The sequence below is a fragment of the Emydura macquarii genome, unplaced genomic scaffold, assembly GCF_026122565.2.
Source record: "Emydura macquarii macquarii isolate MOO-44397 ecotype Brisbane River unplaced genomic scaffold, CSIRO-AGI_Emac_v2 contig_374, whole genome shotgun sequence".
NCBI lineage: Eukaryota > Metazoa > Chordata > Testudines > Chelidae > Emydura > Emydura macquarii.
In genome coordinates this window covers 13,757,217-13,783,767 of record NW_027130511.1, presented here as the reverse complement: position 1 = coordinate 13,783,767, position 26,551 = coordinate 13,757,217, and the positions used below count along the sequence as shown (strand labels likewise).

Below are 26,551 nucleotides of genomic sequence, written 5' to 3'. Positions count from 1 at the left end.
AAGTCCAGCAGCCAGCTAGGAGCTATCTTTAGTTCCCCCAGTTCCTGCTAGCAGCTGCCCTCTCCGAGGTGCTACCTTCCTGCATCCCTCTAGGAACCTAGGCCTCTTCCCTTGGGCTCCCTGCAGCAACTGACTTGCTCTACCCTGCAGCTCCCCTTTATTTGAACCCTCTGGGCCCTGACTGGCTGCTCTGTTCAGCCTCTCCCTGATTGGCTGCCCTCTGTGTAGCCTCACTAGGCTGCTTTTAACCCCTTCTCTGCCAGTGTTGGGCCAGTGCCCCATCACACACTCCTAATAAGACAAGAAATCCTGAAGTATTTGGATTTTACATATTAATTAATAATTTACAAAATACTTTTTAAATGTTTCTGATCTATAAAAGTTTATTTTTGATAGTCCATACATGAGAAGCACTTCAGGATATGGGTGAAGGAAGAGTCTCATGTGTCAAGAGAAATTGTGTTTTCATGATTCTGCCAAAATCAGCTGTTGGAAGGTTTAGCAAATAATACTGTTCCGACAGGTTAGTGATCCCCCAGAGTCAATAATGAGTCAGTTGGAAATAAATGAGTTTTATTATAAACACAGGAGATTAGAAATATAGATTTTTAACTAGTTATACTTATCTAAACAAACAATTAACTATAAAATATAGACTAATATAAAAGGACATAAAAACAATTAAGCACAAAACATAAACTGATATAAGAAAGTATTAAACAGGCAACTAACTATAAAGACCTAAACTAATATTAAACAGATAGTGGTTCCCTGACCGGGAATCAAACCTTGGTCTCCCACATAGCAGACAGGGACACTTACCACTATGCTATACAGACAATTAGTTGCTTGTAGGAAACAGAAAGGGGTTACACAGATGGTTAACTACAAAGCACAGAGGCAGAGACAGTTAACTACAAAACAGAATGCTTTTACACAGACACACAGAGATTTCACACAGCCAGTTACCTGCAAGACAGAAGGATTTTACACAGACACACAGAGATTTCACACAGACAGTTAACTGCAAGACACAAACAGGCAGTTAAACAGACAACATAACTGTAAAACACAGACTGATAGTTAACTCCTCACCACCACACAGACGTAGGAGAACACAGGCTGATATCCACAGCATTATTCAATTTCGATACGGCCGGCAAAACACGTTTCACGCTCGGGGGGGGGGGGGGGGGTAGAAGACACGGAGCGGGGAGAGTCTGAGACCAGATGATCAGGCTGGTTGCGATGAGGCTCTCAGCGGGGGCTTGGGAAAGACCCCTTTTTATAAACTATGGGCTATGTGCCAGCACCGGATTGGCCGGGGGACACTTGCAGTTAATTCAGTTTCCTGGTTGCTGGTAAGTTTCATTTCCCATGGTCAGTTTCATTTCCCATGTATGACGTGGGAGCCGATCCTTTGGCAGGCTGCCCTAATAAGGTCAGGTCGTGGGTTGACTGTTAGCCCGAATGGATGGGGGGGGGGTAAGGGGTGGCCATCTGCAGGAATTGAGCAGCAACATGCCCCCGTGGCCAACCCAAGCGCCCAGCGGTCCCACAGACCCCCTAGGGCAATGAGAGGGAGGGAGAAGGAAGGGACAAAAAAAGGGGGGGATAGGTAGGGGATTGCCGAGCGCGGAGCAATCCGGGGTGCCAAAGCGGCATCAGGTTATCACTAAACAGAATATAGTACTGTGGTTCCTCCTAGACCTGAAGGGGGGTTTTCTTAACCTATACTGGAGAAACAAATACAACATAAAAATTTTAAGAGAATATGCTTAACAAGGGCAATTTCAATAACAAAACAATAAAATAACACAATTAACAATCAATGCTTAATAGTAGATGCTCTAAACCCCAATGAGGTGAGGCTGGTTTGCCACCAGTTCCATCATTCGCGATTCTCGCGGGTGTTAGTAGACAAGGAGATAAGGTCGTTGATGACATGTGACCGATTATTTCAGCCTGATTTAAGGCGGGGACAGTAACGTCCGGCAAGATGAGGCATTAAGTTCTTTAAGGGTAGGCAACAGTCTTTCTGTAACATTGGCTGGAGCATGAGATGATTTTGTTCAGTAGAGTCAGCAAAACGGTGAGAAGGTTTCCACTCGTGAGAACCCCTCGACGAACGACAGCCTCTTCCCAGGTTCATGGAGGATGTTGTCGTGGAACTTGGGTAGCCAGATTTGAGGTGTCCAGTACCTGAAATACAACTTAGAAATACACGGTTTGGATGCCCCCGGGCAGGGCACAGATTAAATCTTGGGGGGGGGTTTATGCTTCCTGTTGGGATGTGAACGCCTCTGACCATCATATAGATGTGGAGGAATGCAACGGCTAGGGTGGTTAACGCCCAGACAGTGTTAGCGGTGACGCCGTGTCCTGAGAGCCCCCGGGCCCAATTGGCCGTACGAGCTATGGCCGTCGCCTCTTGCTGAGTGACCCAATCCTGCCCGTTTTCCAAGATGAGGCGTCCCAACCAAACCAGCGGCGGTTCGTCCGGTCCGCAGCCCGTATTACGCATGAATTCTTTTAATTTAGGTGTGGTCCGGGTATGCGCCTCAGTAACCTGGGTGGTATTCCCTTGGGCATCTATTTTACTTCGTGTGACCACTACTGGTAATGCCTCAACCATAGGCATTGGGGCAGATGGGTGAGGTTTCTCCGGGAGGGGTGGGTACAATGAGGGTACTACGGGTGATGGGGACCCTTTAAACTGGGGGTATAATGATGGTTCCTCATAGGGTGGGGGCTTAGTGGAATCCGATATGGGGTTACTCAGTGCCATCTCTGGTGGGGGGTGTGTGGGGTTAATCGGGTCCACCTCCACGGTGCCAGTAGAGGTGGGTGGAGACCCGTTGGTAGATGGGGCAGTTTGGCGGACCGCAGTCACAAGGGCCCCGTGGACTACAGTTAATTTGTCCAATGTGCGCGTTAAGGTTTGATGTAGTACTGAGACTACGTCCTCGGGCTTATAAACGTCTGGTCTCAGCTTTTTAGCTGTTTTAGTGTCCTCCATGGCCGCGGTTAACTGGACCAGGAGGGAGTGCCCAGGGGATCCGGGATAGACCCGGGGGCTCGGGTCCAATTGGGATGGGCTGCCCCCGCAAGTTTTTAACACTTTGGAACAGTGTGCCCCTAGTTTTTCGGGGTCAGAGTCTGCAGCTCTCTCACCCACGGAGGAGCGTTTGGGCTGGAGGCTGCTGTCAGCGGGCGTTGCCCGTAGCAACGGGTGAGAAGACATTAAGCACCCGGCGTCCCATACTGTTAAGGGGACTATATAAGACCTGCAAGCTTGCCCCCTACCAATAGAACACACCCACTCAAGGGTGTGTCCTTGGTCTTTACTGGTAAGGAGGTGAAACTGGAGGTGTTTAAATTGCTGTTCCTCATTAGCCTCCTCCGTGACATTTTTCCACGGGCAAACATAATTATTGCCACTAGGGGATCCTGTTCGTGACGCCATGTTCCGACAGGTTAGTGATCCCCCCAGAGTCAATAATGAGTCAGTTGGAAATAAATGAGTTTTATTATAAACACAGGAGTAATATAGATTTTTAACTAATACCACTTGAGTGGCTGAATAGTTATTATGTGAAGAAAAGTTTATGCCCCATTTCTCCCCTTCTTCCCCCAGGGTCTGCAGCATTGCTAACCACAATGCCTTGTTCTCTGTACATTGATAGATTATTTTTGCTTATAGAGAGAGTAAGGAGATTTTTAACTGCTATTCATGTTAATAATACTAGTGTACTTCTGTAAATTTAGACGAAACCGTGTACATTGACTGGGAGATTTTAATTATAGGTACTCGAAGTTTTGACAATGATGAGAAGGGTAAAGGAGTTACAGTTTTTGTGCGGATCAGCAACTATTGCAGTTCCTGCTGACCCACAAGTGAGAGACCAAGTTTGTTTCCTAATCTATAGGTGTTTTTATTAAGACGTCTACATATTTATATTTCTCCAAGAAAAGCATTGGTTAAAGTAGTAGTTTTACTTTGAAAAGCACCTGTTTTAAAAAAGTTTATTCTAATTCCTTAAATTACCTTTTCTTTTTAAATATTTAAATACAGATTTAATATATACCTGCATTACATACTGGTCAGTGTGTGAATTGGACTGGATGAATAGCTTTGATAAAGCAATGTGATATAAGGGAGGTATCCTGGTGTACCCGTAAGATGTCTTATCTTGGGTCCATGGGGATTTAGAGCATTGTGAAAAGGCTGGAAGAGATGCTGCAGCCTGGGCCAATCTTAGAAGATTCTTTGGTAGCTGCAGTGGAGTTCAGCCAGTGTAATTAAAATAGAATAAAGGATTGATATTAGTACACCAGGGATATTTGGCTGCCCAAAATGAAGGGTTGGAGGAAAAAATAAAAACCTCACTCTCTGAGGCCAACCTTTTCTGTGCAAGCTGCTGCCTTGGGGAGATGTGAGCCCTCTGAGCATATGGAATTGAATGGCTCGGTGAAGCAAAGCCTACACTATGATGTTTACAGTGATGTTCTGCCAATGTTTTAGCAAGGGGTTCTCAAGAGACCGTTTTCTATAAGCGTGTGACAAACCTCATATACCAGAGGTTTCTGTGCTTACAGAAAAAAGCGGTTAAGCAACTGGAGAATCTATTGTTTTTTTCCCCCTGTTGTTACAAAAACACTTCATTTTAATCTGGAAAGAGGCTTGGCAAACAAATATATTAAATTGATTTATTGAGGAAATATGCTAAATGAGCACTGTATACTCTGTCTAATGATCAGATTTGTAATATTAAATGATATTTAAATGTTTTGGGGTGTGAAGATCATGAGATACAAAGGTATCATCCCCAGAACACTCATATATTTTACACATCTGGGACTTAATGTAATCTGTTGTGCTCCATAGGCACAATATTTGATGCTCATAAGTATTTTTTAATCCCTGGAGGAAATCATTTCTGGTAGGGATGGTTTGGCAGTATGCAAAGAGGGCATGAACTCAGTCAGTGGCAGTGAAATTAACTTAAACCAACACTTCCCTCAGTCTGATGTCAAAATTGTAGCAAGGAGCTCCCAGATCTTATTCCATTACCTCACTGGATGTTCATGGGACTTGTTGCAAAAAATCCACAAAAAGAAGTGTGGGGTGTAATAATGTCAATCAGTTTTAAAGCAGTAGGTAGGTTCTGCTGCGAATATTTACTTTGATTTCAGAAGTAATTAGGTGGCACAGCCCTAAAATGATGTTTTGATGGGTTCTATTAGCTGCTGACACGGATAAAAGGACTGAGTCAGGAATCTTTATAATCTTTTAAAATATGCATTTTGTCAAAGAACAAAGAAGCACAAAAACTGTTGTTGGTGCCTTTGAAATCTAACATAAAAAAGGGTCTTTTCCAATCTTTTAAATTGCAGCTTTCATACATTAGGCATGAAACAGTATAATGTGTCAGAGTAACAACAGTATTTTGTATAGCTTTCACTGGATGTTATGAATTATAAAGAAACAAGTAAAAAAAACTAAATGAGATCTTAAGCTTTCATCTATGTGATTACATACACTGTCCTGTCTGCCAGTCTTCAGATTAAAAAAACATATTCAAGAACAGAGAACAGAATTTAGCCATATACTACGTTGAGTTTATGGTGACAATTGATGGAGTTACTTTTTATTTAAAGATAACAACCATGATTTATAGCAATAAGTTTTCACTCTTCATCACTTTTTTGTGCTTTAGGGTTACATGCTGCAAAGATGAAACCTTTTAAAAAAATTGTTTAACTATTATTGCTGTCTTTCTGAATTCCATTATAACAATGTAAAATCTCAAATTAATTCTCTTGACTGATAACTTAATAATAAAATAGTGTTAAATAAAGTGACAAAACTTCAGTTGCACAAATTTTTATGAATTAAATCCTGCCTGGTCAAAAATTTAAAATTTAAAAATATATACATATAATTCAGAATCATTTAACAAATAGTGAACTAAATATTTATAATTTTGATTAAAATACATTTTTTTTTCTGAAAATTTTTAATACGTCTTGACTTGGGAAACGTGATTAATGGAAGCTGTTTTGTGCTATTATAAAATTCATAGTAACCTGAATGACATTATGAATATCATTTCACATTTGGAAATATTGTTCAAGGCTAGAGACACTTCTGTATTTAATTCTAAGATATTCAGTAGAAGTCACTCTACACTTGAAGCCACAAACATGATAATTATTTCCAAGAGCTCAACTGTCTCACCCTACTTCTTTATCACTGATATAATAGCAGAATGCAACAGTGGTGAGGTCTCATTATTAAGACTTCATTCAAAATAAAAAAGTACATTATTTAATGCATGACCATTAACACCCTAATTCAAAGTGAACTGAAGTCAATTGAAAAGCTCCCACTGACTTCAGTAGACTTTGAAACAGGCCTGGATTTTGTTTCCTTACTGAGGTCCTAATTCTACTACGTGTTGAATGCTATCAACTTTCATTGACGTTGAAGGTGCTTAAGAACTTATGAGACTTGTTCTTCACTCGATAGTTTGCAAGATCCTGTAACCTGCAGTGTGTTTTGGCTGTCAGTGCTAATAGCAGATTTTTTTTGCTAAAATTAAAATTTATGTAACAATTCTTGAAATTATCTTTGTTGTGAGCCTGGAAACAGTAGTTATAATTTTGAATGTAAAGTTCAATGTCTAAATAATTTCCTATCTGCATGTTTGAATAATCCCATACTTTTATTTGTCTTGTCAGTGGCAGCAATTCAAAATGAGAACAGCTTAGGCATCCTTTTGTAATAAATCTGGATCATGTATAAGAGCTGCGGTTGGCTTCATCAGTCTGAATTTTCTTTTAACTGTCACATGGAAATCGAAGACAGGGATTCTGGTCCTATAAATATATTTTTACCTTTCATTTCATTACAAAGTTGTCAATTTAATTTAATAATGTCTTTGTCCACTACCAGTTTGTTAATATAGAAAGAGCCAAATTTAGGTATAATGAGGCAGAGTGTGTGTGTGTGTGTGTGTGTGTGTGTGTGTGTGTGTGTGTGTGTGTGTGTGTGTGTGTGTGTGTGTGTGTGTGTGTGTGTGTGTGTGTGTGTGTGTGTGTGTGTGTGTGTGTACACACAGAGGAGGGAGTTCATGATGTGGGTTTCCATAAATAATCAACATCAAACACCATGAATAAGAAATAATTCATTGTGTGAGTAAGGATTCTGGTTATTGAAAAACTAGTTCTTGCAATTGAATCAACTAGCTTAAATCCTGTAGGGACAATATTGTACTTCATGCATAACATTTCTGCTTCAAAAGGAACTGAGAGGGAGGGAACGGTGTTAAATTATAGCTGAAATCAAGATCTTACATTTATTTCTATAGCCAGCTTTGAACCTTTGTTCAATTCATTATTTTTCATGAAGCAGGAAAGATGTGTTGACCTTTACAATTTTTTGGTCCTACAGACAAAAGCAGTTGGTTTGCTTGATGCAGATGTATATGGCCCTTCAATTCCAAAGATGATGAATTTGAAAGGAAATCCAGAGTTATCACCAAGTAAGTATAAATTTACATAATTTTTTTATTACAAAATATCAAATGGAGTTTCTTAAGCAAATGGATTTCTTGAAGTTATGAGAAGTATTTTAAAAAGTCTTATTTGCTTTAATATTTTTTGTATGTTGGTGTTCAAGCCTCAATCAATCAGTATTTCCTAAAATCCACTGTATTTTAGGTATGATGTAGAATGGCCACTAATATAAAAAGGAAGACTTTGTGTATTCAGTTTTGTTTTCTTAGACTAGTATTTCAGTTTTTCCAAATGAGCTTATTTTCAAAGCTAACACTTTGAAATATATCTAGGGAAGAGAAGTGTGATTATGGTAGTTAAATGGTGTTTGATATAATGCATTTGCCTGTCCTTTTCCTTAATGCTTTGGGACCAGATTCTTCAGTCCACCAAGATGACTTTGGTTGGAGATTTGTGCTGAAGAGTTCCCTCTGGGGAGTGGCTACCTCCATCAGTGTAAAAATGGAAGAGGAAGTTTTGCTGCTTCCTGCACCAGTCCTTTTTGGCATCAGATCAGAGAAGGGATGTATTGGGAGAAGGAGTGGTGAAGGGGCTATGATAGGGGAAGAAAGGAACAGGGAGAGAAGAGGGTTTGGAGGGGCCAAGACTATTATGTGTCTAATTGCCCCTTACAGTTTTAACTTAGGCTAGGTTCAGGCAGCTGAGAATCCAAGAGCCACAATTATTTTCTTGGAAGTTTCTCCTCTCCAGAGTGCCCAAGGTGAGCTCAGATACAGTGGAGAATCTCTTTCTATCCAAATTGCAAGAACAGAATGTACTTAGTAATTTGTTGTACCCATCATTACAATAAATGAGCCTATTTACAAAAATTAAAAATATTTGGCCACAAGCAAAACACACAAGGGTAAATTTAAAGTTGCACATGTAACCGTAAATTTGGCATTTCCTAACTTTGAAGTGCTTGACTTTGCAACCTAAATAATGTTCTTTTAATATAGGTTTTTGTATGTAATTTCTTAGGGTTTTTTTTTTTGTAAGAAGGAAAAAAGTAAAAACAAATTCTGTTATATACAACAGTAATAACCCCAGGCAGCACCAGCAAAGTTGGATCACTGAACTTTCAGCACCACAGCACAGACTTCTATTGCATGAGCTGCAAGACTTGACTTTGTTAGCTGTCAGCATGAGATGGCTGTTATTCCAGAAGTGGAGATGGGCTGTTGGTACTAGATGTTGGGTCCAGGAGGATTCTGGATACCACTTTCCCTTTGCCACTTCAGCTGCTCCAAGATTCCATGCATTCCCAGTTTAGTATGTATTGCTGTGACAGTGAACAGCTCAATCTCCTTAGTTTAGCAAAGAGAAGGTTAAGGTACTTATAGACTGTAATCAAGTCTGAGGAACAAGTATTTAATAATGGGCTCTTCAATCCAGCAGAGAAAGTTATAACACAATCCAGTGGCTGGATGTTGGAGCTAGACAAATTCAGACGAGAAATAAGGCACAAATTTTTAACAGTGAGATAATTAACCACTGGAATAACTCCATCACTGACTTTAAAATCAATACTGGATGACTTTCAAAAATATATGCTCTAAAACCTATTTTGGGGAAGTTCTATTGCCTGTGTCATAGATTAGATTATCACAATGGTCTATTTTGCCCTGGGAGTCTATGAATAGCATGGGAATTTTCTCGGTTAACTCTAAAGCTTTAATGTTTGTTTTCAAGCATTACATATAAAAACATACTGAAACAGCATTATTTCTACCTTCAGTTGAGTAAAACCAAGAAGATTGTGTCCACTGTTTACCTTATAGGCAACAATTCCCAGGATCAGTTAGATGTTTTAAGTATGTTGTGGCAACCAAAATTGGGACTTGACATCTGTTTTTGGTTTAATTCTGCCTCTTACGTCAATTTTAATGTCTTTTTCTTTTAAATATTTCCTTATATGACTTTGTTGTGATTTAATAAGGCTGGTAGCTCCAAAATATATGTATATTTCAAGTTTTCAAATAGTTTAGGGTCCCTGGAGATGAGATGCTCTATAAATGCAAGATATTATATGTTATTTTTTCTTAAATTACTGTGCAAAAGCTTGGTAAATGGAAAAGCCTGCCAGTGTCTAATAAGGATATTATGCAAAATCTCAGGAAAAGATAGATGTGTAAATGTTAGTTTGAAATATACCCCTGAATCCTAGATATTGGATAGTCTCCCATCTGTGTGGAATGGATATGAAAACTATCACAGATGCTACTTTATAAGATAAATGACATGACTATTTACTTGCTGCTTCACATCCTTCAAAATAATTTACCCAAAACCTCAAATTAACATTCTGGACTAGTGAACTGCAAAATTTCATTTTTAAAAATCCATTGCTTTCACTAGTTGGCAGAGAGCAAAAGTAACTGAAATTGCTAAAATGGCATCTTGGGTTTATTTTTTGCCATGATCGTGATAGTCATAATACCTCTTTAGTTAATTTAATTCACTATAAAACACTTCAAAAAAAGTGTGTGTGTGTGTGTGTGTGTGTGTGTGTGTGTGTGTGTGTGTGTGTAATAAATGCAATTTATTATAAAGATACTGACAAACCTTTTACTCCAGTGGAACTATTTGTTGCTTCTATAGTATCTCAGAACTTTATTACCACTGACCCCTACTTAGACCCACGTGGAATCTGGAACTTTTTCCAACCCTGTCCCGTCACCTCTGCTATACATATTTATTGAAATTAGACTATTATTATAATCTAAAAGGTAAATTTGACAGTCAGCATATTGGGCTATTGAAGAATTAATTGTAGAATACTAAGTATGAGATAAATATTTTAGGATGACCACTATTGTCCTTTTACCTTTACTTATATTTCCATCTCTTCATCTTTCTTCCTCCAACTATGGTTTTCAATTTTTTTCAGGTAGGGGCTGACATCTACAAAGTTTAAATAGTTCCATGCATCTGTGCTGAAGGGCTTTACATATAGAGTTTTTTGTGAGCTAAATTAACTAAGGCCATGTCTACATAGCCCTGCAGGTTGGATTACGGGGATGTGAACAGCCATGTGCACCAAAGTGCTGTGTTGTAATTTCCCTATGTGGCCCTTGCAGGTGCGAACTCAAAGGTTCCTAGGTGCCATTAACATAGTCCTGTTTGAAGAGGAATATTAATGTGAACGAGGAGCCTTTTAGTTTGATCCTGAAGCATCCACACAAGGGAGTTCCTGTGTAGCACTTTGATAGCATACCTCTGTAGTCTGAACTGCATGCAGAGTAAACATGTCCTTAGTTTGGCATTTTGACTCTTATCAGGCACCTGGAAGAAATGTACTTCCTTGCAGGAGCTTGGTGCTACTCACAACTAGCTGCTGATTCTAACTTCCTGTAGATATTAGTTTGAAATAAGATAGATATGCTTGCATCGTCATTAGAAGTCTGTCACAGTTGGTGTCACTGCAAATTTGTGCTGTAAAAATTCCACACTACAGATTTTCCATGAATTTCCATTTATATACTTAATGTAAGATTTCACTTTAAAAAGAAACTGTTAACCCTTCTGGCTGCCAAGAAAATTAAGTGACTTTAGACTGAAAACCTTCTTGAGGTGAACTGATGCAAACCCAAGTTTGCAGATGAACTGAAATAACGAGATAGGTTGGAGCTGCACCAGTTTATACCAGCAGAGAGTTTTGCCTAAAAGCTCTAAAGAGATGTGTGTTGTCACAGTAATATGTTAATTCTGAAACTTAATGACTGCAGTTCATTTTTGCTGCAGTTAACTGTTTTACTACTGATTTGCTTTACCACAAAAATCCGTTTAGTGTGGATATAGCTTGATAAACTGTGGATGGATTCATTGGCCAGGATATAATAGAATAGGAATCAGTGTACATCTTTTAAAGATGTAAATCAGATTAGGATATAATAAGTGGTGATGATTTTCCTAGCTTCATTCACAACCCAATTTCTGCCAAGAGATGACACCAAAATATGAGGTTGCTCGTAGTAGGTTGTGCCAGGCTCTGTAATTGGATCATCCTTTTCTTTCATATTTTAACTGTTAAATAATATTGACGTTTAAATTGTCTTCATTAGGATTCAGAATAAATACTCCCTTACTTGGGGGAAATTCACAACTGTCTTCAAACAGTTGTTACAAGCTATCTGCAGACTTAAGGAGATAGATATAATTACTTCTGCTTCATGTTTTTGAAGGATCTTTTTGCAAAGACTAGACTTATTTTTTAAGTAATGTATTGAATTTACAAGATACAACCGTCAGTAATAAGTAGACTGGAGCTTCTTCAAGCTGACCCAATTTCACCTCCATTACAAATAATAGTGTCTTCAGTCAAATGTTTGATTTTAGCTCTCAAAATAAGGCTCTGGGAAGGAAAGAGACAGATCTAGGAAGGGGAGAGGTGGGCTGACATCTTAGCAAATTAGATGAATATCCTTGTTGCTTTCTTCAAACAACCCTAGTTACAAATTTCATAGCCTGAGATGACTATCCTAATTCGTGAGTGAAGATAGATTTTTACATTTGTTGCAAAATGTTTACTTGCTTGTTCAATTCTTTAAAATTGTTTTACTGTGATGTTGGTTACTGTAACGCAGGATAATAGTTGAGTGTTAACCTTTTCAATTGCTGGCATTTCTCTTAGACAAATCTGTGCATGTTTAACAGATTGACATTTTTATGTAAGTGCACATTTTTTATGCCATCTGATTTGTCTAGTTACTTTAGCATATTATGTGAAACTAAAGTTCTAATTATTTTTAGATACATAGCTTTTTAGGTTAAAAAAAAAAGTATATTTTTCTGATAGGAATGTTATGGTTGTTGAAGGAATATGGTCAACTTGAAAAATCACACTTGCATCTGAACATTTTGTACCCAGCTGATGTTACGAGTAACCTTTAAGATGACTGGAAGAGAAATCTTAGGAGGAAATTGTTTTTCTCTGTTAGTTTAGTTTGTGCAATTGGCAGAATTACATATAGAGACGTTCCTTTGCTGCATCACTGTCATGCACTGCTGTTGGGGAACTGCAACTGCTTGGACTGCCTTAGAATTTACAAAAGGAGGTGCATCAGGCAGTGACAGTAGCAAAGCTAAAACTGCAAGGGACAACAAGTCGGGGTGTGCAGGCAGAGATGGTGGGTATTGAAGATGGGTTGGCTTGAGCTTCTTGGTCAGTTTTGCTCTCAAACCCTTAATTAGGAATTAAAAAAAAAATCAAGATATATAATTAAAAGGGTGTTATCAGAAATCTTTTTTTTTTTTTTTTTAGATTAGTCAATGAAAAAAATCTATTTGTCAGTGTCCCATTAAATAATATATAAAATTCTAGGGCTTTCTGTAAGATTAGCCTTTGCTGTGGTGCTCTGTCCGTGCTTGGTTGAGACTCTGCTTCACTTCTGCTGCTGATTTAGAACTTTCATTCTTGCTGCTGCTGACTACATGAAGTAGAAGGCTGAAAAGCTTAATCAAATTATTGTAGCAGAATTGGGAAGTAATCAATATTATCCAGCACCTTCTGAGATTTAAAGCAGGGTTTTTCCGTCCGTTAGCACAAGAGACAAAAATTTAATGACTTTCAGATTTAGGCCATGTTTGTAACTAAATCTTGGAGGGTACATACGGTGACTGGGTTTTGGTATCAAAGCAGGAGAAACTGTTGGCAGATTGCATTGTTAAAATTAATCTGCAATTTTATGCTTTATTAATAATATTTTGCATGTTTTCAGCAGCTTCTGTCTGAGTATCTTGAAACCTTTGCATACACCAATGGTACCCAAACTATGGGGCGCGCCTCCCTAGAGGAATGTTCAGGAGGGCACATGGCAGGGCCCAGGTCAGGCCCCATGGGAGGGAACACCACACTTCCAGCCCTGCTATGCCCCCAGCCCAGCTCCGCTCTGCCCCCTGTCTCCTCCAGCCCAGCTCCACCTCCACCTCTAGCCTCAGCTCCCCCCAGCTCCGCTTTCAGCCCAAGCTTTGCTGCTAAGGAAGTCTTGACTGTGCAGTATTGGGCGAGGGGAGGACAGATTCTGTTACTGGTAAGGGAGGGGGGGGGGGCGCAACAAGAAAAGTTTGGGCACCACTGGCATACATGAATAAGTTACCGTTTTATTCTGCACTGACAAGTGACAGTGTAAAAATGGCAACATGTTAATCAATAAATCTGTTCTTTCTGTGTTTGCTTGTGTAACAAAAACAGTGGTGGGTGGTGCTGATTGTTATTTTTTAAACTACTTTTGTTAACCAGAGCTATATTAAAGTATAGGCACTCTATGCCTGTCCATTGGATCCTAGCTCTTGAAGACAGAAGGTGTGGGAATCTCATGTAATTTAAAAAAATCCCCAAGAAACCGAACTCGTTTCTAGCCCTTGTGGTTGTGAAGATACACTCTGATCATGTTTTCAAGTTTAACTGACACAGTGAATTTTTACTGACTTGCAGACTGCCTGAAACTACATCTGAAAGGGGTGAACTTGTCTATTCATCTCAGTGAGTCATTAAGTCTGCAAACCACACCTCTGCAGGTTCCCACCAACGTCATCCCGGCATAAAATTTCTATTACTCATGAAGCTCAATGTGTAGGAAAGAACTGATACAATGCCATTTTCTAGGGAGCATAAACATTCCATTTCATAAGCATGAAAGCTATTAACTCTCTGCAAACACAGAAATATTTTTCATTTTAAATCATGCTTTAAACAGTAATTCTCATGACATACTGTCTGCTGTCACTGCTGATTCCAATGAAAATTATGAAGCATTAATTTTTTTCTTATGATGAGCAGTAAATTTGAGAATGTCTTGGAGGGACTTCTTATGTTTCGTTAACCATTTGAGTAAGACTATCTATGAGGAATTGCTCAGCTTCATAGTGGTACACTGTTACGTAATCCCTAAATGAAGTCTAAAGAAGTTATGAAATGTTAATAATTTTCTGAAATAATTAGGTTCATTTTTGACACTCCATTTTATGATTTTTTCCCATTAGAAAACACTAACGAACCATCAACTTAAATCACCAAAAAACCAGAAAAGCTTAAAAAGAAGTTTACAATCCCACCCCGCTCTTTTCTTCATCAACTCCTATTACATTCATTTTCTGGAGGTAAAGAGCAATTAATTCAGAATGCATCAATTCAGTTTTCAAGAGATTTAAAAATAAAAGCGGAAGAAATAGCTGCTTGCAATAAGATTATGGTTCAAAAGTAGATCTGGCATAAGTGGGGAGAAAAATGCTGAATTTGATCATGCATTAGTCAACTACAATTTAAAGTAGTGTTAATATATGGTTTTGGACTAACAGCACAAGATAGATGAGTTCTCTGAAGCTATCACCCTCCATCAAGTGTATATTCCCTACAATCATTAAAATGATTCACAAAATAGCCTTGAAGTCTTTGTGGATCCAAAGGCTTCTTCTGCTTGTAGTTGGCCAGAAGACAAAGTGTTATCCCTTTAGGCTGATTTGGCTACAATGAACCACAAATTAGTGACAACTATGATTGATTATTTTAATTCATTATACCTAAGAGGAATGAAGCTGACAGCTCTGAAAAAGTTCCACTTGATTCAAGATGCAGCAACCAAACTTACTTAGCAACAGATCACCCCTAGGCTCTGCTCTCTGCATAGCTCTATGGGCAGCACAGAATCAAATTCAAGGTTTTTGTCCCAATATTCAAAAGCCATTTACTGAATTAGCTCATGTTACCTGAAGGACTGACTACCTCCTTCTATACAACAATGGCTGCCCAAGTCAGCTAGTGCACTAGACACGTCAACCACAACAGTGAGAATTGTGAGGACAACGGATAGAGCTTACCTATAACAGGACTGCAATTCTGAAACTAACTTCTACAACACATCACAGACTTCCGCACCTTCAGAACAAAATGAAAAACTCACTTATCTTACTGAGCTCTTGCAGAGCAAATAAATTAATAAACAAAACTGATAGAAGAAAAGGAAACTGAAGATACCGGTCCTGTTAAAAATATATTTTAACAGTTATAATATCCTGAAATACTTCAGTGATGAGTATGGTATGAAAATGGTATGAAAACTGGGTTTTATTTCCAACTCTACCAAAAACTCATTTTTTAGATTTATAAAATGTACCCTTTTACGTGTCTCAGGGCTTCTTGTGCCACTTTAAGCAAGTCAATTCACTTCTTTTTGCCCCAGATTCTCCATTTGTAAAGTGGACACACTACTTGCTTCACAGGGATGTTGTGAGGCTTAGAGGAAACACTACCAGTCTAAAAAATGTTTAGACAGGTGTCATTTTTACCTCTTTATTGTTACATTTAACACCTATAATCATTAAGAAAAACCCACATTTTCTCTATTTTCCTATTTGTTTACTTTATGTACTCTACAGTACTTGAGATATTTTCAATTTCACTGTTTCTCCTGGATAGTCAGTAAATTTTGCTGTGTTTGGGAAGGTTTCATGAAGGAACAAGGCAAGAAAATTATGTTTAAAAAATAGGAAAGTGTGATTACAAGATGACAAAAATCAGCAGAAAGATTCAGGAATACATATAGTATTTAAAACTATTTTAAAATTAATTTTTAAATTGGCTAGATTTTAAGTTATCTGACCTTTTAATATCTCTGTTCTACTGAGAAAAGTGACTGTAAAATGGCATTCTGGCTTTCCCAGTTTATTGCCTGTCAATTTAGTCTAGATCGGATATGTTCAACTTGCAAAGAGAAACACAAGTACATGTGCAAACACATTTGTGACTGCCATTCTTAAAAACTCTACCCGAAAGCTCATAGTTAATCTGCGTTCTTCCTTTGTTTCAGTGGATGATGCATAGGAAAAGTTATGCAGACTAAATTATTCTCCAATTTGCACTTATGTAACCTAATTGTTTTCAGTGAGGCTGTACAGATGTAATTTATTGGCCCTATAAGTTGAATTTACTAAACAATTCTAAGTACTGACATACTAGATCAAACTAGTAGTACATCAAGTCCAAGATTCTATTTGTGATGACAGTAGCAAATACCAGATGCTGCCGAGGAGGGGGTTAGAATCCTGTAAGAATTAATTATGGACTAATTTGCCTAATGCCTATTAGTTAATGATGAATGGTTTATATCCTTCTTTAAATTCATATCCAGTGTAACTTAATGTTAGACATTAAGATGGATAATGAATGTAACTTTTTAAATTTTTCTGTACTCTTGGGCTCCATGGTATATTGTTATAATGAGTTCCACAAGCTAATTATATTTAATTTTATCAATTGTAAATTTTTTGCTGTTCAAATTTGTTTGAATGCCATCCTGTTTTTGTATTATGAAAAAGTGTCAATAAAAGTCTCTTTTCCCATCTCTGTACTATTAGTTATTTTATTCTGATGATGATACACAAGAAAGAACAAAATGCAGGTTCATCTCTCATAGCTGTACAGAGGCAGCACAGTTAACACCAAGACTAGAATAAGGTAATCCAGTGCCCTAGCACACTCCACATGCTCCTTACTCCCAAAAGTCCCATCCTCATGCTGTGGATTGGCACTGTGGCCCTGTCCCTCCTGGGCATGGCAGTGGCTACTTGTGCAACAGTTATCTTCTGGGCAGACTGGAGGCTCCCTCTCCCTAGACCCCTGCTCCTTGTCTTCAAGCAGGCTGAATCTATCCCAAAGGAGGAAGGACTCAGACTCAGCCAACTAAGTAGAGGATTCTGCCAGGGGGCATGGACATGAGGGGATAGTAACACACCGTTCTGCTGGCCAAATTCTGTCCTCTGTGCTACTTGTGCCACATTATTACCTTCCTTGGGAATGTACAAGTGTAACTGGCTCTCTAAATGGAACTTGAGGAAACAATTCTGTTGGTGACAAAGGAGTGTTCTCGTCTTAGCTATGTTGCTATGTAGGAGTATGTAGTGAAAACTTCAGTCACTAAAGTGTACGGATATGACTAAATACAAGGAGCAGATCTGTTGAATAAGGAGGTCCCTATTTCTACATAATCACTTTTCAGAGCAGAACTGCATTTTGAGAACATAATTGTTGGATACCACTATCTGACGATTCATTGGTAATTTGCTTTCATTATGTTAGAGTGTATACAAGGGTATATTGATGGTCAAATAATACTGTTACTGCATGATTTAATGGCAGTGCTTAGGTTCCTTATGAAGTCCTAGTCCAAACCAGACTGTTCATGAGAGAACTGAAAATACCAATTGCAGTACCTTCGAGGCAGTACTGCATATACACTGATAAAATAGTGTGAAATCAAATTTGAAGTCTCAGTTAGTCTAACTTCCCACAGATTATTTTGGCCTTCTGGCATAAGCAACTTGGATTTTTAAAATTTGTAACTGGATGATTAACCTCTCTTTGGATGCAGCACCCTCATCTCTGCAGTTGATTGGTGCTCCTGTGTCCTCCTGTGCCATACCTTGGGAAACTTGCTGCTGTCCACCTTGTCACTTTCCCTCTTGCCCTTCTCTGTTTGTGTGTTTTGGTTGTAATCTCATGTTTTCCTTTGTTTTTGATGTTGCTTTCTGTTGTTATTTGCTCCATATCTTCTGATCTCTTCTCACCTTCAGTTCTGTTCCCTTCAGTCACTATATATTTTATCTTTTCCCTGCTAGACAGCATGACGGTGTGCATGTTTCCATAGAGACATCGGGCCATGTTCAGAGAATAGCACTTTCTAGCATCAAGTAGCATGTGCAGGTAGCAGGGCAGAAAGACAGGTCCATGAAGGTTTTGGTGCTGCCCTCAGATTGGGAATCCCTGGTCTTAGGGTATTCCTTTTCATTTTCCCCACAAAGTATAAGATAAAGAAAGGAGGCAAACAGTGTTGTGGCTTGAATTTGGGCCTTTCAGGTTGCTCTGTTGGGGAGAGTCCTGAAGATACGTGGTGTTGAAGCCTTTGATATTTTCCCCTTTTCTACCCTATTAATGGCTTCACAAATCGGTATTCTTTTCCGTCTCCTAATTCCTTTACGTCTCCCACTTGTCAAAACTCTCTTTTAGTTCTATCCCAACATGTCAAATCTCGCTTTAACTTCCACAGCCCCATGTCTGTTTACTTCAGTCCTTTGTAGGTCTTTCTGTTCAGTCTTATATGGTTTGGAGCCTTCAGATCCTTGATCTGGCCCAAAATCCTCTGTGGTAAACCATGACAGAATGTCAGTCTTGGAACATAACTGGAAATTCCTTTACATGCCAGGGAAGCAGCAAGTATGTTTCTCTCACTCCTTCATAGGGACAACATATGAGAATTACGGTTTACTATGATTAATGTACAGTGTTGTAGAAATTGGAATCCTAATTAAGATGGTGAGGGAAGAATCTAGTCACTGCAGTACTAAATCATACATTCTAAAAATCATGTGATGCAAAATCATTCAAGATTTAACAAATGGCAAGGCTTAAAATCTGTTCCTGATTGCCTCTATAGATAATATATTAACTAAATTCATGACTCAGATCGTCAGTATTGCTCTCATATAACAGAGTACAGTGTATATGTTGCAGTATGTCATTCACTCCGACTGGCATTGCAGAAATGACACAGTTTGTCTTTCAGCAAGAGTCTTTTGTGTTTTGGGTGATGAGACGTCATAGAGATTTGGAGGAGGTGGGAAATAATGACCTGTATCGTGATAAACTCAGCTAATGATGAGCTCTGCGGAAAGCTTTTAGTCACAGTGCAATGAATTCCTAAGCTTCAGTGTAAACTTTGAACAAATGCTAGCCTGCTATAATTTTTCTTAAATGCATGTAGAAAGGTTACTGCATGATTTTTATTTAAATAAAATGCTATGATAGAGGAATTAGTACTTTTAGTCAGGAATACACTGTTAAATCTATAATTACTACAGCATTTCATGCATAAGCTGGCTAGTTTTAAGCATTAAAAATACTGTTTAGAGACTGGAGGGAAAAGACATTGAGAAATATAACCATTGTTGCTGCATTTCTTACAGTAATTTATTATGCATTGTGCCCAGGCTTTGTTTTCTCCTCACCAAAGGAAAACATTAAATAACTTTAGTAAAGCAACAAAACTGACCACATTTCTAAGATGTTTATTTATAATCAACCTGTTTTGAAGTACTTTGTTATGAGTGGAGGGATTAGAGATGAAGAATGGCTCACGTCTGCTTCACCACAGACCTTCTGTGTGATCTTGGACAAGTCACTCGGTTCCCCATTTATAACATAGGGATAGTAATTCTTCCCTACCACACAGGAGCCTTGTAAGCATATATATATATATATTAGAGTGTGTAGTGCTCAGATACTACAGGAATAAGGGCCATATAAATACGTAAGATAGAGCCCAGGAGGCAAACACATCAAAATATGGCTCTAATGTGACAATGGGATCTGTGTAGGCAGACCTGCATGGTATGTCTTTTGAAGCCAATGGAACTCCATTCAGGTACAAAGGTGATTATGGACCTGATTTCAAGACCAGGGCTTATTTATTGCCCAAATAGATTAGGAAACAAAAATATCCTCTAGTATAGTCAGAATAAAATTTCCTTATTCTTTTGATATCTAGACCTGCTTATAGGAAAACCAATTCTTCTTTCTTGTGTTTGCTGTATCAGTTAAGATACTTTTATTGGTTGCTCTCCTCCAGCACCCATTATGACAGATATTTTCAATAAATCCTTTCCCCTTTTATGGAACTAGATAAACAGATTCTCACTTGTGAGCAGTTGCTTGCACAAGTGCTCCTATTGTCAACAGGAGTATTTCATGTGAGTAATCACACATAGTGAGTTAAAACTACTCCACATGAAGTTAGTCAAGCTATTCTCTCTGTTTGTTTGTTCAAGTCACTATCTTCTGAATAGCGAAACCAGCCATGTTTAATGAGCTGATATCACTGATATCACCCATCTCACTGATGGGTCAATAAAATACCTACTGTACATAGTGAGTATTTTTGTAGTCATGTAGGTATGTGTGACATAGATGGAGCTGATAGATGTGTCTATAGTTAAGGTTGTTTAACACTTTCCATTATAATACTTTGTTTTCAGTTGCCTGTAGCTTTGCCAAACTTTAGCTGTTTAGGCTGAAATTTTTCATGCAAGGTGTCTGTTTCAGGCTAAATTTTTTGGGAAAGTTTCAACTAAAATGTTGTAGCCATTTTTAAAAACAAGGTTATGTTTACAGTTAGGGTTTAGGAGTTTCCAAAAATGAGAGTGCATTGTTTTACCCAGGTTAAAAAATTCTTACCACCCATAGCCTCTAAGGTCAGAAGGGACCAATATGACCATCTAGTTTGACCTCCTGCACAATGCAGGCCACAGAATCTCACCCATCCACTCCTGTAGTAGACCCCTGACCTATGACTTGTTTATTTAAGTCCTCAAATCATGGTTTAAAGACTTTACGGTACAGAGAATCCATCAGCAAGTGAGCCATGCCCCATGCTACAGAGGAAGGTGAAAAACCCCCAAAGCCTTTGCCAATCTACCCTGGGGGAAGATTCCTTCCTGACCCCAAATATAGCGATCAGTTAAATCCTGAGCATGTGGGCAAGACTCACCAGCCAGACACCCAAGAAAGAATTCGCTGTAATAACCCAGAACCCACCCCATTTAACCACTGAAAAGCCTTAACACCTCATTCTTTGGAGCAGGGACTTGAAATTCAACATCAGGGGTTGCCCTGGTGTCAGGGTTGTGCTTTTTGTTGTTCCCATGAAAATCTGCCCAAATTTGGCCAAGTTATAAACCTCTGAAAAATCTGTTGCACATGCTCAATAGAGGCTTGGTAGAAGCTCACAGCTCTTACGTACCAACTGAACTGCACATGTGCAATCCCCACAGAGTGAATGAACATGGTGCATCCTGAGGCTGATCAGGACTTCTGTGATTGCTCCTCTTGGAAGCTGCTGTGGTTCCTGGAACCAGAACTGAGAGCAGGGAGACTGTCTCCCTTGTGCTCTCTGTTCTTCACCTGCTGGAGCCGAGACAGCATGGAGAGGGAGTAAGCAGCCTGACTCAAATGCAAGGGGTGAGGAGCTAAAGGTTGGGGGGAAGGGAGGAGAGATGAACACTTGAGCACAGGAGGAGGACAGGGACATTGGCTGGAGATGGGCTGTTGTCTGTAGGACCCTGCCTCATTTGTTGTAGAAGTTGGAAGATGTGTAGTGAATGAGATGGGGGATTGCAGAAAGAAAGAGGATGGTTTTGTGATTGAGGCAGTTGAATGCTGCCCTGGAGAACTGGATTCTATCCAGGCCTCTCACAGAATTTCTGTGTGATGTTGGGCAAGATACTTACACCAGAATTTTCATAGGTGGCAACTAAGTGTTCCTTATTTTATGTGTGCCCATTGAGATACCTGGGGCCAGATTTGTCTTAAGTGCTGGGTGCTAACAACTGCAACTGAAGTTGACTGGACTGTTTTTGGTTTTTGTTTTTAAACATATAATGTTTTATAAAAATGCTAATTACTCTCAAAAATACCTTTGGCATGTCAAGTTGGGTGCCCTAAATTATTGGACATTCCTAACAATTTTGGCCTTAATCTTTCTGTCTCAGATGCCTGTCAGTAGAAAGAGATGGGGTAGTAATACCACTTTGTCTTGCAGGGATGTTATGAATATAAATTTATTTGTTTGTGAAGTACTTACATGCTATTGTGATAAGAGTCATAGAAAAGCTCATGGGGAGATCATTAATTATATATTCAGTGCAGTATATGTTAAATAATCCCTGGGGCCACACACTGAATGATGAGGATAAAAAGAAATAACTACTCATTCATTGATCATGGGCCATGCTGTGCACTGCATGATGAAGGATCATGTGAAACAAATAGTATATCATGTAATTAAACTGTATCATAATGCATGCACACAAAGGAACCAGTTCAAGGTTGCATTGACAACTTTAATTCTGGCATTCCTGACTTATAAGTGTCTGACTTTGCAAGCTTAACTTTTTTCTAACATAATTATTTTTAGTGTAGCCATACATACAATCCGTATGATTATCCCTGTAAAGAATATTGATGGTGGTTTAAGTTACATTGCAAAGACTGGGAAGATTAACATTGTGAAATCATCTTTCCAACATTGTAGTAGTAAAGATTGTCATCAGGAGCATGTATGCTTTCCAGTCAGTTGTTTAACTTGTTTGCAACAAAATCAAACTCCTTTGTTTGTAGGTAAAAGTCTGTCTAAATCCTAACCAGATTCTCAGCTACATGCTATGCAAAAAGAGCTCAAGCTTCCTTGAAAGAGATTTGCTAGATGTGATGGTTCTCAGGGTACCTAGCATTATGAGTCAGCTTGTTACCCCCTGTCTCTAGCAAGAAGTAGCCTGGCACATATTGGTTGAGTGTTAGGTCCTCCATCCTGTTAGCCCCTCAGCCACTTTCCTCTGGGCTATGCCAGCCCTGACTTTGCCTTGCAGGTTAACAAGAGGTGCACCCTAGGACGCAAGTCACCTTGAAGCATTCCCCTGTGATGTTCAGCTCCTGTCACTGATATTCACAAAAATCTCATATCCTCTGCTCCCAAGGAGCAGTGTACCCCAGTTCACCAGTTTTACCTTAAACCACTGCTCCTGTATAACACACAGCACTTGTAATAAAACAGAAAGGAGAGTCAACTAAACACAAGAGAGAGTGGTAGAAACAAATGGTTACAGTACAAAACAAAATCATAATATGGGAACTAGGGTCTACGTTTATTAATAGTTACACTTCCCTTCTAATAAAGTAGGTTTTCATTCCCAAAATTCAATCTGTTGCAGAACTGGCTGGCGTCACTCAACTAGAATCCAAACTGTCATGAAAAACATGCCCTTTCCACAAGGTGTTTCTTTTTCTCAGTCTGTGTTATACTGAAAGTCTTTTGTCTCTTCATAGACATGGTTATCCCCTGTCTGTAATAATGTTCCTTTTTAACTTCAAGAGGTTTTGATTGTTTGCAGTTGTCTCTGATGATTTTCCATTGATAGTCTTGGGATGGAGCAAGGTTAGACCCTCGAGACTTGCATTACTTAACTAGCTAACTAGGGAGGAGTGACAACTCCCTTCTGTTCGAATGGGCCATCATTGAAACATACCCCACGTTGACTTACTTTTACATCCAACTCTGTAAAGCATACTTTCAACTTAGTTACATTTTCTGTAAATATTACTGTACACACATTTCAAAACGATTGTCTTGATAAGTTATGAACTTTCTATAGATACTTTGCATGTTATCCTTATGGATAAATACCCAGTGTAAGACATTGTTGTCAGGTCTGAGATGAGAGTTGTTTGCAAAGAAGAGGGAGGAAGCCAAGGGGGCTTCTGGGTCACACTAAGGTTGAATTATCAACTCTTTTCACATCTTAACTATTTGTTATAAGCTAGATCTGCTGGCCTCACCATATATAGCTTTTGATAAATGAATCCTATGGGCTACAAAGGTGATGCATAAGGTATAAATGATTAATCACATGGCATCCTGGGCAAACCCCTCTCAAAAGCTTGATCTCTCTTTTTGCATAGAGTGTCATAGAAGGCTTGGTTGAGTTCGTATTGATGCCCTCTAATGGAGGTATATCTGACTTTTTAATCTTCTGGGTTATCCACCTGAAGACTGAACTAATAAAGATTGAGGGCAGATCTGTACAGTAGAACCTCAAAGATATGAACACCTCGGGAATGGAGGTTGTTCGTAACTCTGAAATGTTCGTAACTCTGAACAAAACATTATGGCACAGTACCCTACAGTCAGTGTCTTCCAACTGAGGCTGGGAGAGATCTCTGCAAAGGTGGCACCTAGCAGCACTGCCTGGTTTGCAAGCAGTTCCCTGCCCTATTCCTGTTTCTTGTCTTTGGGCTGAACTTGGTCAGGGGGGGAGGGGCCTGCCTCGCGCCCTTCACACTACAAGCTCCAGCCCTCAGCCGCCTATCCCCAGTGCTCACCCTGTTCAGTGCACTGCTTGCCATGCTCCAGAGGCAGCATGTGGCAGGGGGTTGGTGCCAGCTGGCTGCCATCGCCCCCCCCCCCCTCCCCTGCCCCTTGCACTCCCAGAGGTGCTGGCGGGATCCAGAAGTGCATCCACAGGCAAAGCTTGGGCCACATCGGTGCACAGGCTGTGGCCCTTTAAAACTTCTCCAGAGCGCAGCTGACTCCCATTCAAGTTCTAGGCCAGGCTTTGGTTGCAACTTTCAGTGCCTTGCAGCATGAGCTGTTTGACTGCAGCAGCTTTCTTTCCCAGGCTCATAGGGAAAGGTGGGGGGGAGAGGGAACACCTTCCCCCTCCAAGTGGGGTGGGATAGGAGGGGGTGAAACAGCACCCTTGGTTTACAGGAACAGCGCAGACCCCGGACTGTTTCTGCTCTGCACAGTATTTGCTTTCTTTTTTTTTCCCCCACCCCTCCGCTGCTGCCTGATTGCTTACAGGAGTTCCGGTTTCACAGGGTGTTCAGTTGACCAGTCAGTTTGTAACTCTGGTGTTTGTATCTTTGAGGTTCTACTGTACTTAAAAAGCTGCATCAGCGCAGCTGCATTGGTGCAGCTATGCTGCTGTAGTGCATCAGTGAAGATGCTACCAAGCTGGTAGGAGAGTTAATCCATCTCTGCAAGAAGTGGTAGCTATGTCTCTCCCATCAACATTGCACTGTTTACACTGTGGGTTAGGTCGGTATAATTACAATGATCAGAGGTATGGATTTTTCACACCTGGGAGCGACATAGTTTAAGTCGTTTGTAAGTAATGTAAGTTTGTAATGTAAACCCGGCATGAGTCTCTAAGAAAGGGATGGACCTGAGAACTTACCATCCTGCAGGTTACTATTTTGAAAATGTGAGTAGATGGAGAAAATACTGAAAGGGGGTCAAGCAGGTCGTACTGGTGCTTTGGGTGAAATACTATCTCTGTAAGAATAGGTGAGGAAGTATGTATTTATAAATATAAAGTAATTGTTTGGTTTTAAAAAATCAATTAATTTTATTTCTATTTTAGAAAACTTAATGAGACCTCTTAAGAACTATGGCATTGCATGGTGAGCATATGTTTTATTTTAAATCAAGCTACTTTACAGATTTCTTTTTGATAATTTCTTTTTTAATCATGTTTGACAGATACATTTTTGCTTTACTATTTCAGTATGTCTATGGGTTTCTTGGTAGAAGAGACTGCACCAGTTGTGTGGAGAGGACTCATGGTAATGTCAGCTATAGAGAAATTGTTGAGGCAGGTAAGGAGTTACCTAAAATGTTATTTGCTTGGTAGAAAAAAAATTATCTCTACTGAAGTCTGAGCTCCAGATTGACAATTATTGAAAGAAATGCCCTTAGTGTTCAGTGTTTGACTGTGTGTTGCACCATTCACGATGTGTTAAAGGTGTGTTTGTTTTGCATTGGCTTTTAGGTACTGTTGTTCACAAGCATCTGAGCAAAAGGGAAAATACACTTTATACAGTTATAATTTATTATCTTCTTAATATCATCAGTCACCTAAGAGGAAGTTTCAAAGATTCCAAGGGCACTTAACTCCCACTGAAACTTGGTGGGAGTTATGTGCTTAGCTGTTGTCTGAAAACTATTCCTTTAAGACCAGTCAAAAGTTGCAGGATTAATATACCAACTACAAGGAATGTGCATAAATAAAATAAGAGTGTCACTAATGTAGAAATGGACACTTGTGTACAATGGTCCAGTGTTCATAATGGCCCTGCTTCAGTCAGTTAAATATATGCCTAACTTTAAGCTTGTGAATAGTCCTAATGACATCAGTGATGACAGTGGGACTGCTTACAGTTTTCCTGAATGGATGTTAGGAGCTCAGAATTTATTTGTATTAAGAATTAAAATCTCTCTGGATATTCCCTTCATTTTGGTTCCTATACATTCAATTTATTTACATTCAATTTATTTACATATTCATATATATTATATAAATAATAGTAATATAATAATATATTTAATGTATATACTACCTTCTACTTAACTACGGTGGGCTTTCAACTCTATTGAGAATCAGAGAA

General features: G+C 39.2%; 1 protein-coding gene across 3 annotated transcripts in view; it reads left to right on the top strand.

Moving 5' to 3' along the window:
• NUBPL (NUBP iron-sulfur cluster assembly factor, mitochondrial) overlaps positions 1–26,551 on the top strand; it is a 143,559-nt gene that overhangs the window by 20,577 nt on the left and 96,431 nt on the right. For all 3 annotated transcript variants that reach the window (XM_067534342.1, XM_067534333.1, XM_067534324.1), the window contains exons 4-6: positions 7,457–7,547; positions 25,528–25,567; positions 25,672–25,762. In XM_067534342.1, the coding sequence (XP_067390443.1) occupies positions 7,457–7,547; positions 25,528–25,567; positions 25,672–25,762 (222 nt within the window). The remainder of the gene's footprint in view (positions 1–7,456; positions 7,548–25,527; positions 25,568–25,671; positions 25,763–26,551) is intronic.